Here is an 18,053-nt window from a genome sequence, read left to right as displayed (position 1 = left end):
TAGCACAGGACAAAATAGGGCTTTTGTAATAAAGAATCAATCAGGTTATCACCTATATTCAAAACTGTTGAATTTCTACCTATGTTTCTCTCTATACACATTCATTAAGTCATACTGAAAACGATCACTTTAGCTACTTTGTCTGGATCATTATTTTACATGGTTTGTTTTTACCTCATTTCAAAATTCCAGCTCAAGGTCAGTAATATTCCAGGATGATAACAGTAGAGATAGGCTCAAGATATATTCTTCCAGATCCGTGGTTCTTAAAATTTGAGGTGAGAAGTAAAAATGCAGCCGTCATGGTTCCTATCTCCAGAGAGTATTTAAATTGTTTTAGGTGAACACCAAGAATATGCATTTTTAGTAAGTGTCCCAGGTGATCCTAATTCTGGTGACTTTCAGTCCAAACAGAGAGAAACATCACTCAGAATTTGCTGACCTCTCCATATGAATCTTATTACCTGAAAGTTACATATTTTGATCACATCATTTATATTTCCTATGAAAATGCCTTTATATTATTATAATATTATTTGCTTTGCATAAAAAAGGCCAAATAAAAAATAGTTCTAAATATTTTGTGAAACTATTGGTGCAGACACTGTTCATTATGTTGGTAAATAACCAGCTTATAGGATCCACCTGACCAGATTTTCTTAGACTCTACCTCTTCTAAAAAGAAACTCCTCAGGAAGTATATTTTCCCTTCCTAGATAAATAGAGCTGTGAAACATACTACACTTTCCTTTTTTCCTTTGGCTGCCAGGAAATTCAGAGCTGATTTTATGTTCACTAATGCCTTATTTAACATAATTGTTTTCCCCTTTCATCTTTAATAGTTGGCACTTGTTTATTTAATCTTTTGGTTCATTTGACAGCAAATTGTTTCAAATCCTCTTTGAAAATTGGCATAGTTAAAAAAAATAAGAAAGGAATGATTAAGCATATAATTCCAAAACAGGTTTGCCAGAGACATAAAGTTTTTGTGTAATTTGGTAACCCAAATTCATTAAATGTGGAATTTTCAACAACAACAAAAAGTTTTATAGGATGACTCAAAATTCCAGTTTCTAAATAGGAAATACCTCTGGGCTTAAGGTGTGTCTTCAATCAGTATCTCTTCATTTTCAAGGATCATTTCCTGCTTAATTGTCTACTGGGTGACCCACTAGAGATTTTTCCCCTTCTATTCCTAGTTTATTTCCTTCCTTCCCTCCTTTGTCCCCCCTTCGTCCCTCCCTTCCTTTCCTTTTTCCTTTCCTTTCCTTTTCTTTTCCTTTTTCCTTTCCTTTCCTTTCCTTCCAAGCTATACATACTTAATGTCTACAATTTGATGAGTTTGGGGATAAGTATACACCCATGAAACCATCATGTCATCAAGGCCACAGACATATTTATCACCTCCCAAAGTTTCCTCCTGCTCCCTTACTACTTTTTCTTATGCAAAAAAATATGTACTATATTTAACATTATTAATATCATATATTTAATAATAATCATAATATAATAATAGTCCCTCATGTAGCACCTCTGTAGAAGGTAATGTTTTAAGAACTTTACGTGTTTGCATTTAATTTCCATAAAAGCCCTATGAGGCAGGTATTGCTAACCTATTTTACAAATGGGGAATCTTAGGTAAACAGAATTTAAGTAACTTGACCAACATCATTGAGCTGGTATTTAAATCCAGGCCATTTCTATTATATTACCCTCTATATTTAAGACCTTTTTGAGTGAGTCATCAAAAGGGTTATTGTAGGAGAAGAGATCTAATTTTAAATAACATCTGGTAATATTTTTACATAGAAAAATATGAAGAGGGCGCCTGGGTGGCTCAGTCGTTAAGCGTCTGCCTTCGGCTCAGGTCATGATCCCAGGGTCCTGGGATCGAGCCCCACATCGGGCTCCCTGCTCCGCAGGAAGCCTGCTTCTCCCTTTCCCATTCCCCCTGCTTGTGTTCCTTCTCTCGCTGTCTCTCTGTCAGATAAATAAATAAAATCTTAAAAAAAAAAAAGAAAAATATGAAGAGAAAGGCCTCAAGTATCACCAGAGAGTCCTTTTTTAACAGAAGTTCTGTAGGCTAATGGGAAAAAAATAATAATCCAAAAAGGTACAAAATGAAATATAAAATTGTCCTTCCCCCACTTCTTAAAAATATTATCATCAATAGTTCATATTGTGTCCTCCCAAAAAATAACAGGAGAGAGTATGTGTATATCAACTTATATGTGTATATCAACTTATGAACATGTATATAATACTTATTTACATATTTATACATTTTGTACTGATGTCTATGTGTTTGTGTTTTTTAAAAATACATATGCACTATACATTTTTTTTTAAGATTTAATTTATTTATTTGACAGAGAGATAGAGAGAAAGCACAAGTAGACAGAGTGGCAGGCAGAGGGAGAGGGAGAAGAAGGCTCCCCGCTGAGAGAGGAGCCGGATGCGGGGCTCGATCCCAGGGTCTGGGATCGAGTCCTGCATTGCGATCCCTGCTCAGTGGGGAATCCCTGCTCAGTGGGTAGCCTGCTTCTCCCTCTGCCTGCCGTTCTCCCTGCTTGTGTGCCCTCTCTGTCAAATAAATAAATAAAATCTTTAAATAAATAAATAACAGATACAGATCCAGAAACTGGACACTGTATAACTGTGGAGAATAATAAGGAGATGGAAGTAAAAGTAATGTGAATAGTCCAAAATGACTTCTTAATTTATTCAGTTTGGCTTCAAATAGTATATTTCAGAGCACATTGCTAAAACTTGCTACTTGACTGAAAAAACAACACCCTTTAATTCTGAAATGAAATAATCTTACTTTTCATTTAGGTGATTATGAAGGTATTTGGACTCTTCACATGAAAATAATAAAGTTCTCTGTGAAATCAATAGCACTTTACTTTTTACTACTCTAAAACTGTGCCAATCCTGAATAAAAAGTGCCTTATTTCCACAGAAAAGAGTGCCATTTTGTAAATTATATTCTTTTCTTCTTTATAAGAATATTTACTGTTATCTTCTGACATTTTGTATCAAATTCATGTGATTTTTAAAGCCAAAAGCACAAATGCTATATTTTAAAAAAGACAACAGATCAACATATATACATTGTAAGTTAATTATGCTCTTCAAAACACTTGCCTTTTATTGCAAACATTAAAAAAAAATGCAAGGTCATCCATGGAGAACTGGAAACAATATTCATTTTAATTTCCATAATTAAGAATTTCCTGAAATGGAGGTAATTTCCTCTTGACATTTACTCATATATCCTGTTTCACAGTAATGCATCTCCTTCTAAATGTCTATGAGGTGCCTTGAAATTAGCGCAGTTTTTTCTAACTGCAGTAATACTGTGATAAATTAGAAAATATGAATGGAGAAGATGTGAACAGTTTCTTGGTTGTACACATTTGTAGAAAGTTACATGTAACATTTTATAAAATACTACAAAGTGTCAGAAAGCCAACTGAATATCATTTTCAATACTCATTCTTAATTTCACATGAATGAGTAAACTGAAGCCTTTCAAGATATTTTCAGGTTTGATGTTTTCATTTTATTGGCCTTGAGTTCAAACACAATGTTGAAGTTAACAAAATATTTCACATTGTGGAAATATAAATGCAATGTTTACCAGAGTAAATCTTTTCAGGTTGAAAGAAAAAGAAAAATCCAACTATAAGTAATGGGGTTAAACACAATGCAAGTTAGGACTGCTACAATTATATTACCTGCTCATTTCAAAAAGATCAAGGTAAAAACAATGCCAGTAAAAAAACCATTCTTAATTTCTTCAGAGTAACTTACATCTAACCATATGCACTTCCTCTTCCCATTGCATCCCACTGCCTCATAGAAATCATCTTTTCTGAAATTTTATTTATTAATTTGTGGCTAGCAGAAGTATCAATTGATGCAGCAACTTTGGAAAAATTTGGCTTCATCCCCCAAAGTTAAACATTCATACCTATGACCCACCAATTTCACTCCAGGTTATATACAGAAGAAAAACATTTGCACATGCCAACAATTTGCATATCAGCACTCTACCAAAAAACAAAAAACAAACAAACAAAAAAACCCCTAGAACTAACCTGAAAGGCACTAAAGACAGAGGTGTTCAATAAACTGTGGAATAATCACATAATGGAAAAAGATATATAGTAGCAAAAAAATGAATTATAATGCATAGCAATAATATGGATGAACCTTGGTGATATATTACATGCAAGAGCCCAAAAGATTGTGTGCAACATGATGGCCTTTCATAAAGTTAACAAAATCTCCCAATTAAAAATATAGTTTTAAGAATGATAAATACAGGATACAGGATGATGGTTATCTCCAGTAGAGAAAGACAGTGGGACACAATGGGAAAAAGAGGTGCTAATGTTTAGATGTAGGTTAATATCAATGATATAGCTTTAGTTTGGGGGTAGGCTCTCACCTGTGCATATTAAGTTTGCATATCGCATTATTAAAATTTATTAAACAAATAAAATGATAAAGAGGGCTATGAATGAATGAATGATAGAAGTGTGTCATGAAAAAAAATGATAATTAGTTAAATTCCGTGTATCTGGAGTAAAACAAAAGCGATGCATCTTGGCTTAGCTCTTCAAGCATATAGTATCAAAGGCTTAGCTCTTTTAAATATATTCTATTGAAATGCAAGGTCCTCTTATGATTTATCAATTAGGCTTCATCTTGAAGATTTCTCCCAAAGTACTAGATGTATCTGCTTACTACCTATTTTTTCAGAATATTAACTTTTTAAAAAATTCAAGGAAATTAAAGAAGTTGTTTTCCCTTTAATAATTCCAGGGATTTATGTTTTTCGAAGTGGAAATGTACTATAGAAACAAGCTTGAGACGATCTCCTCAAAACACATTCATTGTTATGGTGTTTAATTGAAAAATATTTTAAAATATTCTTTCATTTGAACCTTAACATGTTTTTTCACTTAATGAAGAAAACACAACACAATTTTTCTGGGGCAAATTATGAATGCATCTGATATTCTAAAATTTGAATTCCAATTTTTCAGACCAAAGCAAGTCAAACAAATGATTTGACACTGATTTCATGGCCTGCTTTCAACACCACTGATATTAAAATTAACAAAATCATAACTTAGGTAATTAAAGTTCAGAGTTGAAATTTCAATTTATTTATTTTTTATTATTTTTTTTAAAGATTTTATTTATTTATTTGAGACAGAGAGAATGAGCGAGAGCACATGAGAGGGGGGAGGGCCAGAGGGAGAAGCAGACTCCCTGCCGAGCAGGGAGCCCGATGCGGGACTCGATCCCGGGACTCCAGGATCATGACCTGAGCCGAAGGCAGTCGCTCAACCAACTGAGCCACCCAGGCGCCCTGAAATGTCAATTTAATAATTAATTCCCCTTAATTTCAAAAAGATTTAACAAGTAGCAGATGACCAAGGGAAGAATGACAAGATGAGACTTATTGCATGGATATGTTTATCTACATTATTAGTTCATAGTTTTATATATATAATTTATTATATAATGGGGGAATATATATATAACTTTTTATCTAATGGGGGGCTATGAACTAGTTAGATATATGTACACTACTTGGTTTTACTGTTCTGCTTTGTTTGTAATATTTTGTTTAATGATGAAAATAGGTTATACAACAGAGAAAGAAATATGGAGGAAAAAAAAGACTTCAGTGAATTGTGCCCTAAAGAGCATTAGACTTCAAAAGAGCCCCTAGAAATCAAGCTTTTCTTCCACTAACTAGCTTTGTGATTTTGTTTCCTAGTTTTTTCAAGTATAAACTGAGAAGTTTCCACAAGATGATTTCTAAAGATCCCTGCAAATCAAAATTCCATGATTTTAATACCTTCAGACTGAAGCAGGAAACCAAACATTTGTGAGAGTCCATAAGATATTTTTTTCTGACCCGATAGTGTCAGAAAATTACATCTAACCATATGCACTATAGTGTCCAATAGTGCATTACTAGATTGATCTAAGTTAAGAAGAATACAAATATATGTGTTTACTTTTCATTCCCAAACACATTTGGTAAGAATTGGAAACAAAAGTTCCATAGTATGATCTAAAACAATAGGCATAAGGATTTTCTTTTTCCAAAATGTATTAACATGGTATAGGGCTACATAGTTTCAATTTCTGCATCAAGATGAAAAGAAACCAGTTCCCCATTCAAAATAAAGAAAGGCTAGTAATTATCACAATGTAATTGTCATGATCAATTTCACATGCAAAGGACAGGGAATACCGCGACTTTTTCCTTTGTGATGACCCTCATGAACCCTAGCTTATATCATCAGAAATCAAGTCTCCAGATAAAAGTACTGGGTAGGATGCAGAATTATGAAGGACAGATGTTTTAATGGAAACAGAATGCCAAAGTGAGATCCTGACTTCCCTTAGAGTCAGGAACTATTTTCACAAGTTGCTTATCTGGGAAACACATACACAATTTTTTTTTTTTGCATTTTTATGTTGTTAATCCAATTTTTGTTCTTCCAAACCCAAGTGCTCTCCAATTATGCATTCATGTTTATGTTTTACTCTCCAGCATGGTGATTCTTACCAAAGCAATGCCTCTGTAAGTTTCATTACATATACACATCTGCTACATGCATGGTTCCAATTTAATTTGGCTTTAAAAATACATATCCTCTGGCTTTTAAAAGACATGTAAACCTTTTTTTCTTTCAAACTCACAGAAACAACCAAACACCCGAACAGGGAACATGTACCTACTGCAAAGTGAGAGAAAAAAAAAAGGAATGAAAATTCTTTAAGTAGAATCCGAAGTATATATGACTTTCTTGAACACAAACATTAGAATTGACAACTGTAAGTCTGCAAATCTATATTCAAAATAAGTAATAATCCCCAGTCATTTCCCAGATAGCTCCATATCTATTGAGAAACACTTTTTTTGTCTTTGTAGCTAATGTGTAGAATTCATTTTCTCATTTGAACTAGTTTTATTTTTGTCAGCTGGGAATACTTTAATCATGTATTCTTATAAAATACTCCATTTTTCAGGAAAATCTCATGAATAACTGGATATAAATTTCAAGTTAAGGTAAGTATAATGAATCTAACGGTGAGGATTTATATACAGTGAAGAAATTAATGTTAAAATGACCATTTAAAAAATGTTAAATGTTCCAGAGCTTGTGCTCATTCTAATACAAAAATCATACCCTATCTTTACCATGCTCATAATTCTCAAATGTGTCCCCATTATGTCTTGAATAAATCCAGAAGTCTTTACTATGGTCTACAATGTCCCACATCATCTTGTCCCTACTACCTTTCAGACAGCATTTGCTACTAAGCCCCTCCCTCTCTTTGCTTTAATTACAGTGGCCTTAAGTGGAATACACCAAGCCTCCTCTCACCTTGAGGTCTTTGTACTCCTTTTCTCTCTTCACCTAAAGCTTTTGATCCAGATAGCCACAGAACTCATTTCATCCCTTCAGTTAGCCAACAGCTCCAATATTCCCATTGGAAAGGTCTTGTCTGTGTCCTATCCAAAACAATACACTCTTACCCCATTTATTTTGTTTGTAGCACCCACCGCTACTTGGAATTATATATTTATGTGGTTTTCATTCTCCCTCTGCCACTAGAATACATGGCTCTTAAGGTCAGGAAATGGCAGTTCTGTTTACTGCTGTGGTCAACGATCAACAAAAGTCTGTTAAATTGAAATGAACTCCATGAGTCACATTTTGATTTGCTGAGAGTATATGCTACTGGTAAAACTGTGGGTTCCCAAAAGCATGATTATTGTTATTCTTAAAAGTGAAGACAATGAGGACAATGGAAGAATCAGGCCCACATGAGAGCAAAAAAGACAAGACCTTTCACTTTTAGAACAAAACCTTCCCATTCTATTTGACATTATTTCAACTGTCATCCTACTCTTTCAATGTTATTCTTTCTCGTTATTAACTTCTGATAATTCACTCCCTATTCTCTCCACACTTTTTATAATTCAGATCTTCTTTACATAACAGACATGTCAAAATTCCCAATGCAAAGTGCACTGTACCATGCCAGGATATGTATCTACATGTATGTTTACATTTTGTATACCTGCCTTTTAATCACTTCAAATAGGAACTTCTTTCAGATAGGCTACATTTATCTTATGTGTCATTTATAGACAACAGTTCACTATTTTTAAACAATTCCATTTTATGCATAAATGAGTGGCCTGGGATAAAGAAAAAAGTGCCAGCTCATGTTTACTGAGGGAACTGAGGTTGAAAGACAAGGCAGAACATTTCTGTGCTGATTCATTTGCATTATAAGATATCCCCGTATGCTTCCTAAAGGCCTCTGCAATTTACCAGCCTTCACCAGGAAGAAAACTGATTAAGGAAATAGCTATTGACAGCCATTAATTCTAACTTTTGAAGAAAACTAGTTACAGATCAAAGAGTGGAGGAGTCTCATAGTTCTCCCAAGTCTAAAAAGGGTAGATTGTACTACAAAGACAAAATACTCAAATAATAAAATCCAATTTTTCCTAACACTGAACGAAGCAAAAGATCAGTAAATTATTGCCAGTTTTGAGATGGTACTGTTCCACAGCTAAGGAGCTCTCCATGGCGTGCAGGTATCACCTTGTACCATGGTCTGCAAAGCTTTAATATAGATTTTTCTATATGTAGGCACTGAACTAGTAGGTGATAAGTCCCCAAAAGGTATAGACCCATACGTCAAAAGCCTTTCAATCTAGTTAGGAAGGCAAGAAGTAAAACCATAACTTATATATAAAATAGCACTTACTAATGTCAAGTAAAATCCTAACATCCCATGATGTCGGCATGGGATTGAGAAGGCTTCATGGAGGAGATCATGGTTGGAGTCTGGTTCTCAAAGGAAGAAACTAAAGGGTAACATTCCAATGGGATCTACTAAAGCAAGGGACAGTCTCAATGTGCACAGAAATGTAGAGATGGTGTTGTACCCCTGGTTTCTTTTCAATACCATATGAAGATTTGAGGGGAAAAAAGGAGTAAAATCATCATTATAGCTCTGAAGGATAAATAATATTTCCTTTCTGGTAAATATTCTTTCCACCATTCCTGTTCTTTCAATGAAATAGAAGTTAAACTCTATCATTTTTTAACAACTCATAGGCCAAGCAAAATAATTGATTTATTTTGTTCTTCATCAGGCCAGGTAAAATACTTACCACCATATAGCTTGCTTCCAAATGGCCTAACAGTTCACGAATAAGAACACATGCTTTTATTATGTCAGTTGGGCACCATCAGGCTAAACCCCAGTAACTGGGTAAGTAAATGCAGAGCTAGCAGTGATACTGAGAAATGCGGTGTGAGTCACAAAGAACAGGACTCGAAGAGAAATGCATTATGCTAATAAAATAAAGAGAGAATGTATTCCTTTTCTTATCCCTGTAGCATCAGAAGTAATCCCCAGTTAGTTATTATTACATATTCCTGGATAATGTTTTAAGGTCCTCAGAAAAAAAATAAGTAAAAACATGAAACAAACAAAAAAATGCTGCTGCTGTTTAATTAAGTCACTCTCAGTAAGCCCCAAAAAGTCTTGCATGTGTAAAATGATGGATTTTAAATAAATAACAGCTAAATTTCTTTTCACAGGAATTCAGATTAGGTAATAGGAAATCTGAAGTTCATTAACTCATTGTCAAAGATGAATATAATTGTGAGGAAAGTTTACACAAATATAACATACATGGCATCAGAATTAAATGAAATAACTATACAAATAAAATAAGATCAAGTTAACCTGTAAAGGGAAATCCTGAAAAGAAAAAAAATATATATATATATATATATATATCATAACAGATCCACTGAAAATTAGAAAATAGCCCTACTCTAGTGTGCTGTGCTGACGGAACACATGTTATCTTTTCCTGACATACCTCTTCTTGGCAACCAAGTAAATACTTATTAAAAAAAAAAGGAAAATACTAGGTAAATACACACATTTTAAAAATACATATGTATGTCATGTCATATACTACCTATATTCAAATGATGACTAAAACAAAATAAAGACAGTTCAGATTTGGTTACCTGTAATGCATATCACATTTCTCTACATTTCTTTAAAAGTTCATTTTCAACTCCCACCAATTAACATGATCTATAAAGAATTTTATAAAAATATATGTCACAGTCTGCGGGGAGCCTGGATGGCTCAGTCAGTTAAGCAACTGACTCTTGATTTCCGCTCAGGTCATGATCTCAGGGTTGTGAGATCCAGCCCCTAGTCAGGCTCTGCACTGGGCATGGAGCCTGCTTGAGATTCTCGCTTCCCTCTCCTCTGCCCCTCCCTGCCCCATCGTATGGTGTGCACTCTCTCTTAAAAAAAAAAAAAAAAGTCACACACACTATGACAGTATGCAAAAATAAAAGTGGGTGTTACCCATAGCATGGCTCCTCATCCGAAAGATACATTTGCTACTTCCCACCTTGTAAAGATGTATTTGATTTACATGCTAGCAATATTTATGTGCAGATGCTGATGTAGGGGAAAGTAATTCTACCTGAGTAATAACTGGGTAAACCAAAAGTTTCTATGTAAATAATTCTGCAAGTTTACTCCCAACATGTCGTCAGAATAGTGGTTGGTACCAGGAAAATATTTAAGAGTTCATTCTTCTTTTTAATAATATATATTTAACAACATATATGTTATGTAACATATGTATTAAAAGATATATAACATGTAACATATTTAATATATTTATATGTTGTATATGAGATATATAAAATTTGTATGTACATAAAATAAAACATATGTGACATATATGTGAGATATTTTTTATATATAATCCTTCTCCAATCATGCCACTCTAAAAAGAGAACACCCTGATACTGATACATTGTTAGGAATACTGAGATGAAAAACTATTTTGTTTTTGTTTCTTAAAATAGCAATTTATCAAACCTATTAAAATTGAAATATTATAGAGCTAGTTTTTTAGAGTCTTATAAATGGACAACTACACTGAGTTTTCTGAGAGCACAGATGTAATTCTACTATATTTGTTTCTGGTGATAGGACACTACAGATGGACTTCTTTTTTTTTAAAGATTTTATTTATTTATTTATTTATTTATTTATTTATTTGAGAGAGAGAGAATGGGAGAGAGAGAGAACATGAGAGGGGGGAGGGTCAGAGGGAGAAGCAGACTCCCCACTGAGCAGGGAGCCCGATGCGGGATTCCATCCCGGGACTCCAGGATCATGACCCGAGCCAAAGGCAGACGCTTAACCAACTGAGCCACCCAGGCACCCCAGATGAACTTCTTTTTTCCTAAATTTGTTTAGAAATCAGAATATAACGTATGTAGTTAAAATCATAAAGTTGCATTTTTTTTAAGATTTTATTTATTTATTTGACAGAGAGAGAGAGAGCACAGCAGGGGGAGGGGCAGGCAGAGGGAAAAAAAGGCTCCCTGCTCAGTGGGGAGCCCGATGTGGGACTCAATCCCAGGACCCCGGGATCATGACCTGAGCCAAAGGCAGACGCTTAACCGACTGAGCCACCCAGGCGCCCCATAAAGTTGCATTTTAAACATAAACTTTACAGAAATGCCACGTAGTGGCTTTCTTTCCCATACTGAAAACTTTGATAAAACAACTCTGTTTTAAAATTAAAGAAGTGATGGACCACAAAAATAATAATATAGCTAATTTAATGTGCCACCTGGTACCGCTTCTAACTCACAAGTCATGGACCTGAGGTACAGTGGTAAACTTGTTAAAGATTTTTTACAAAATCATTTTTGATTATTGACAAACATTTGAAAATTTCCTAAATTTGGCACAATTTGAGTACTACCACCTGAATGAAAAATAACTCCTGGATGCTATCTGCCAAAGGTCATTAGGACAAAAGAGGAATTCCAGTTTCTTTTCCTCCCAGGGCTGTTTAAGGAAGCAATTAGAGTTCACATTATGGAAAAGAGGGAGGTGGGAGAGTAGAAGGGTACTGATGGCCAGTGAAGGTCAATAAATATGCAGAGAAAGAAAAGATGAAATGGGAGAACGGATATATATGGCTACCCAATCTGAACACTGGTTTAAAAAATCTTTCTGATATTCTTTCTTTCAGAGATTTTTTAAAACTGTGCTTTTAATGTTTCTTACTTTAATAGGAAATGGGTAGGCTTAAAATTATACTTCAAAGCATTAATTTTACTGGCAAATTAAATAATCAGTTACATAACAAGCATGGTTAAGTTATAGTGTAGTGATATGTTTGAGATTTCAGGGAGCACGAAAATGATTAAATGAATACACAATAGTTCTAAGATAGACCCGCTCATTTCTTCAGACCAAAACCCAACTGAACATTGTTTAAAAGGACCTGAGAGGGCGCCTGGGTGGCTCAGTTGGTTGAGCGACTGCCTTCGGCTCAGGTCATGATCCTGGAGTCCCGGGATCGAGTCCCGCATCGGGCTCCCTGCTCGGCAGGGAGTCTGCTTCTCCCTCTGACCCTCCCCACTCTCCTGCTCTCTCTCTCTCATTCTCTCTCTCAAATAAATAAATAAAATCTTTAAAAATAAAAAATAAAAAAATAAATAAAAGGACCTGAGAAGTAGATAATTCTGCCAGTCCTGAATTACCAAGCTCTTGTCTTTTCTTTCCATGTAGATAATGTTTATATGAGCTAGATTTTTTTTTTAAATAGCTGAACTTTTTTTTTTTAAAGATTTTATTTATTTATTTGAGACAGAATGAGAGAGAGAGCACATGAGAGGGGGGAGGGTCAGAGGGAGAAGCAGGCTCCCCGCCGAGCAGGGAGCCCGATGTGGGACTCGATCCCGGGACTCCAGGATCATGACCTGAGCTGAAGGCAGTCGCTTAACCGACTGAGCCACCCAGGCGCCCCTATGAGCTAGATTTTTGATAACCACTGTTTAGGATTCCATTTTCACTTCTATTATCATTCATTGATGAATATTAGCTCAATTAAAAATAACAGCCAAGTAAAAAGGGCTCAGAAAGTGTAACGGGGAATTCTTGGTCATCTAGCAGACAGAGCTTGATTATTAACTCAAACTACTGCATATTTTCCAGAGTTTATGGCTGACACTTCAGCTTATAAGTATAAAACCACAGTGAAAAAATAAATTGAGGCAATGGCTTTTGTTGAATATTTTCTGTTCTTAAATAAAACCGTTGAGTCACAATGCAACCAAAGACACCAAAAAGGCAGGATCTTTAAAATAAAAATCTATTTCTCTAGGAAAATAAAATACATTATAACTATATTTTGGTGAGGAACTGAAGATGTCTTTCTAAGAAACTTTTGCTATATTATAAAAGCATATACTTTCTTAAATGTTCATATATATTTTTCAATAAATGGATTGTACTTTGATTGCATCAACATTTCTACATCTTAAAAGTATGACTGCTATATTCCATCAGATCATTAATTAGCTTAATTTCCTGAAAATTAAAATTCTCAACTTCAATGAAATTTAAGTCTTAAAAGTAACTACCATTTTGCTTCCAAGTTTTGAGAAAGTGTATATACTTAATTCTTCTAAACTACTTACATACAGAACACATGAACTAAATCCATTTCATAGATTTGACATGGGCATTATGATTCAGCTTCTTAAATCGTTTCAAAAAGTAGATGCTTATAAATATTTTATTTATATAGTAAAAAAATCATTAATAGCTAATACTTCCTCTTTTTCTTCCTGAAAGCAAAAATAAATTTCAAAATAAAATTAAAAAAATTAAAGTCACTTCAGGAAACAAATTTTAAAATAATAGTAACTTCTCATGTCTAGAATAGAACTTCTAGCTAGATGAAATTAGCATCTCATCAACATTCATTATAATACTGATATTCATATACAGTATATGGTATTAAATGATTAACTTAATAAAATTTAATTAAAATGATTCACTGATACTTCATGAAGAACACTACCATTGACACCAAATTAAAAAAAATATATATTTCCTTTTAATGTTTCTTTAATTCCTCTTAAAACAGAGTTCTCTTTTTTATTCATATGTATTTCTGATTTGAAGTCCTGATAGCGATTTGCACTATCCGATTGTCCCTAACAAAGATTTCATATGACAAAAAGACAAGACTCAAAACCACACACACATATAAAATTCTCTTTGATAAGAAATAAGCACCTATACCACACCTTCAAAATTTGTCCCCAAACTACCAACAAGATAAAATGGACATATAAGCAGTTGGATATGAATTTTCACTCATTCATTTTTTTTAATGAACCAGTAGGTCTTAAAAAAATATGTGAAACTAAATCAAAATCACAAGTAGTGTACTTTAGTTTAGCACAATTTCTTAACTAATTAACTTAGCCAAAAATTCTTCACATATGAAATACTCCATTAGTTGGCCATATGACGATATGAGAATTTCTGTTCAACACAATATGGCTAATACAATGAAGTTGACTTTATAACCACACTGTCATTTAAAGAAGACAATTAAATGAGCGAGAAACAAAACTTTAAAAAGCAACCTTGGGAATAACTTTTTCCTACAGGCATTACCAAACCCTTTTTGAACTGATTAACTATGCAAGAAAAGCAGCATAAAGCTGAAGAAAGGGCACTAACATCACTACCTAGCTTACCTAAGAACTCATAAAAGTAAAGGGCTCTAACCATTTTATTTTATTAGAGCCTATAATATATAAATTGTGCTACTTTTCTGCAGTTTGATTAACACTAATCATTTCATACTTTTCCTTTTTTCTACCATCTAAAAAAAAATCTTAATCCTAGCTTCATATTTATTTTTCAAAAAAACATTAATCTGGGATATGGCCCATTGGTTGCAAAACACCATCACCCCCAAATAAAAGAATACACAGAAGAATTCTAGAAGGAAATTAGAGTGCACAAAATTCTATAATACAATCGGTCCCTGGTGACCATCAGTCTCACCAAATACTACTCTGTCTTCTACATGTTTTCAATGGTCACAGGCCCATTGGCTGATGGGATCTGTAGTTTCTAAAAAAAGACTGCCTGAGTGATAGTCATTGACTTCTTTTTTTTGAAACTATGAACCTATAGTCTTAAATATGTTGCAAATATCAGTCTACTTCATTTTGTAGAGTTGACCAGTTCCAGCCCTGATACTCTAAAACTGCATGACTTATTGGCCAAAATGAAAATGCATGTATATGAATATGTACATAGATATTATAAAATCCCTGGATAATGATATCTATAATCCATGTTTATAACGTTATAAAATAAGAATTATGATTCTTAGAGGAAAAATGACAAAACTATCTATTTATATGAAAATAATACTTCAAGTATACATGAAAACTTTTCACTTGAATACACTGGAACACTCTCGAGGCATTTCAATACATATTATGCATATTCATACCTTTATTTGGGCAACAAATTTATGTTTTTCATTATCATATCTTCATGTATTGATATATATATATATAAAATATTATCTTTCCCATATTCAGGAATTCTAAAATTTCTTTGTGTATTTACCACTTTCAGGCATCAATACTCAACATTTGCTAGCAAATCCCCTAAATACTTCAATCGCTATGTCATACCCATTTCATAGGGAAAGAGTTACTCAAAACCATTTGGAAAATGCTTTCGTAAACCCATTTAGAAAAGAGATATTTCCTCTGAATTCGATAACCTTACTGGGTCCACAATCACCTCACAGACACTCAACCTCCATCCCCTTTCCCTTGATGGCACCTACCCTAGTGTAGTCATGGTGACGATGGTGTACCAGAAGGCAGCAGGGATGCTGGTGAACTTGCTGGCTGAAGACCCCTTCTCTGCGTAGAACATGACTGTAGCAAAAATGATGATAGCCATGGTGAGCGAGAAGAGCAAGAAGCCCAATTCTGAGGCACAACTCTTCAGTGTGTACCCCAGGATGCGCAGGCCTTGAGAGTGGCGGGAAAACTTAAAGATCCGGAAGACCCGGAAGACTCGGAGCGTGACAAAGGCTCCACTGACATCCTCATTGTCTGTCATCACCAGCCCGATGTAATAAGGCAGGATGGCCACCACATCGATGATACTCATGACACTACGCACAAAACGGTAACGACTAGGTGCTGCAGCCAGGCGAAGCAAGTACTCAACTGTGAAGATCATGACGCAGGCTGTATCCAAGCAGAAGAAGGCCACTGCATACCGCTCCCCACAAGGCAGTTCCTTAATGTGCCCGGGGCTAGACCCGCACGGCACTGTTTCTACCACATTCGCGATGACTGAGACAGCAATGAAGAACCCTGTAACATAGTAGAACACCAGGGCCATTGTGCTGGTGTGGGGGTTCTCAAATGCCCGCCAGACCCTCTGCCGAGCAGTCATAGTGGGCAGCGTGCTCTCTCCGGTGTTGTCAGTATCTGCGTCGTCCTGTAGACGCTCCGCATTCTCCCGCCTGCGGTCCTTGTACTCCTCATAACAGCAGTCGCCAATAATCTCTGGGATGAGGCCAAAGAAGGCCAGTTCTTCATCATAAGCAGAGATGCACTCATGGCGAGGATAGTGGAGCTTCCCGGTGCGGTAGAAATTCAAAATATGGCGGAAGATGTCTGGGTCACGGTCAAAAAAATACTGCTGAGTCTCCGGATGGTAGAAAAAGTCCCTCTCAGAACTGCCCAGCAGAGTGTCTGGATAGCGTTCCAGGGTGTCCTGCCATGTCTGGAAACGGGTGCCACTCACATTGAGCACAATCAGAGCATCTTGAGTCCTTTTTCTCTCCTGCCTTGGGGGAGCTGGCATGGGCCCCGAGGCCACAGGCATCCACCCAATGGCTGCTGCCCTGGCAAAGGGCAGCCAGGCTGCTACACCCGCCGCCATGGTTCCTTGACGTGGAGGCAAGAAGGGCAGTCAGGCCTCTACGACGGGGCAAAGTAGCCACAATCACTCACTTCCTCCCGTCAAACAAAATACCACTGAGAAATGAGGTCCGGAAGTATCACTCATATGCCAGCGTAGGGCTCCTGGTGAAGTCACAGTTCGCAGAAGGGCAAGTTTCCCTCCAACACAGGAATTTGTAGCAGGAAGGAGAAGAAAATACAATGTCCTAATAATCACGCCCAGCAGAACCTAACCAAACCTCTTCCAGCAGTTGAACCAGGCCACTCCTGGCACAGATAAGTACACAGGTGACTCTAGATGCAGCAATTTCTTCAAACAGGTGTCTGAGTTCTCCCCTGACACAGTCTGGATAATGTAGGGTCAGTATGCGTCGTGTAGGATAGAGAAAACGAAGGGCAGTCACTCAGTGGTATTCTTTTGATGATTTAGAGAACCCCTCCACCTTCCCCTTTAGGTCTTTCAAACCTTCCCTTTCCAAGTGGCCCTTCCCGCCAAAGGAGTCTCAGAAAGGCGACCTGTTGTTGTAGCTTCCGAGATGCGGTCACAGCCGCTGCCCCATGTCTCTTTGGGAGTCCGGTCGCCGCCTCTACTCCTTGGGCCGTGTTTGCAGAGATGGAGGTGCTGTGCGGTGGGCACGGTGGGGGGCGTTAATACAGATCCTCCTCCCCCACGTCTACAAGCACCCCCTGTGTCTGTCAAAAGCGTCTGCCCAATCGCCCCTTCACTCTCTTCTCAAGTTCAGCTCAGGTGCAGTGTGACAGTTACAGAAGCCGGGAGCTGGCAGCCGCCGCCGCGGCGGCGGCAGCAGCAGCATCTGCCTCCGCGCAGAACGCGCCTCGCTCGCGGTACATACCTGGCAGAGTGCGCGCCGGGGCTGAGTGGCATAGAGACTTTCTCCTCGCCGTGCACCCGGAAAGGGAAAAGCAGAGAAAGCAGCTCCCGAGCAGCCGAATCCGATGCGCTCAGAGAGCATAAATAAAGCTCAAGCGAGCTCTTCTTCCCCTTCCCCCATCCCTCTATGCTTCCCTCCTCCTTTTCACCTTCCAAAAGCCAGGCGCAGGCGAGCCGAGCAGCAGCAACAAGTTCAAAAGGTGCGGGGGAGGCGAGAACGGAGGGGACTC

The 18,053-nt window shown here is 36.5% G+C and overlaps 1 protein-coding gene across 1 annotated transcript in view; it reads right to left on the bottom strand.

Annotated features, from left to right (window-relative positions):
- KCND2 (potassium voltage-gated channel subfamily D member 2) overlaps positions 1 to 17,684 on the bottom strand; it is a 499,676-nt gene extending 481,992 nt beyond the window's left edge. The window contains exon 1 of the mRNA XM_021699359.1: positions 15,797 to 17,684. Within this exon, the coding sequence (XP_021555034.1) occupies positions 15,797 to 16,911 (1,115 nt within the window). The 5' untranslated portion in view covers positions 16,912 to 17,684. The remainder of the gene's footprint in view (positions 1 to 15,796) is intronic.
- Between the last annotated feature and the right edge of the window lie 369 nt (positions 17,685 to 18,053).

The sequence above is a fragment of the Neomonachus schauinslandi genome, chromosome 12 (assembly GCF_002201575.2).
Source record: "Neomonachus schauinslandi chromosome 12, ASM220157v2, whole genome shotgun sequence".
NCBI classification, from domain to species: domain Eukaryota; kingdom Metazoa; phylum Chordata; class Mammalia; order Carnivora; family Phocidae; genus Neomonachus; species Neomonachus schauinslandi.
The sequence above is the reverse complement of the archived record's forward strand: the minus strand, read 5'-3'. Positions and strand labels throughout refer to the sequence as shown.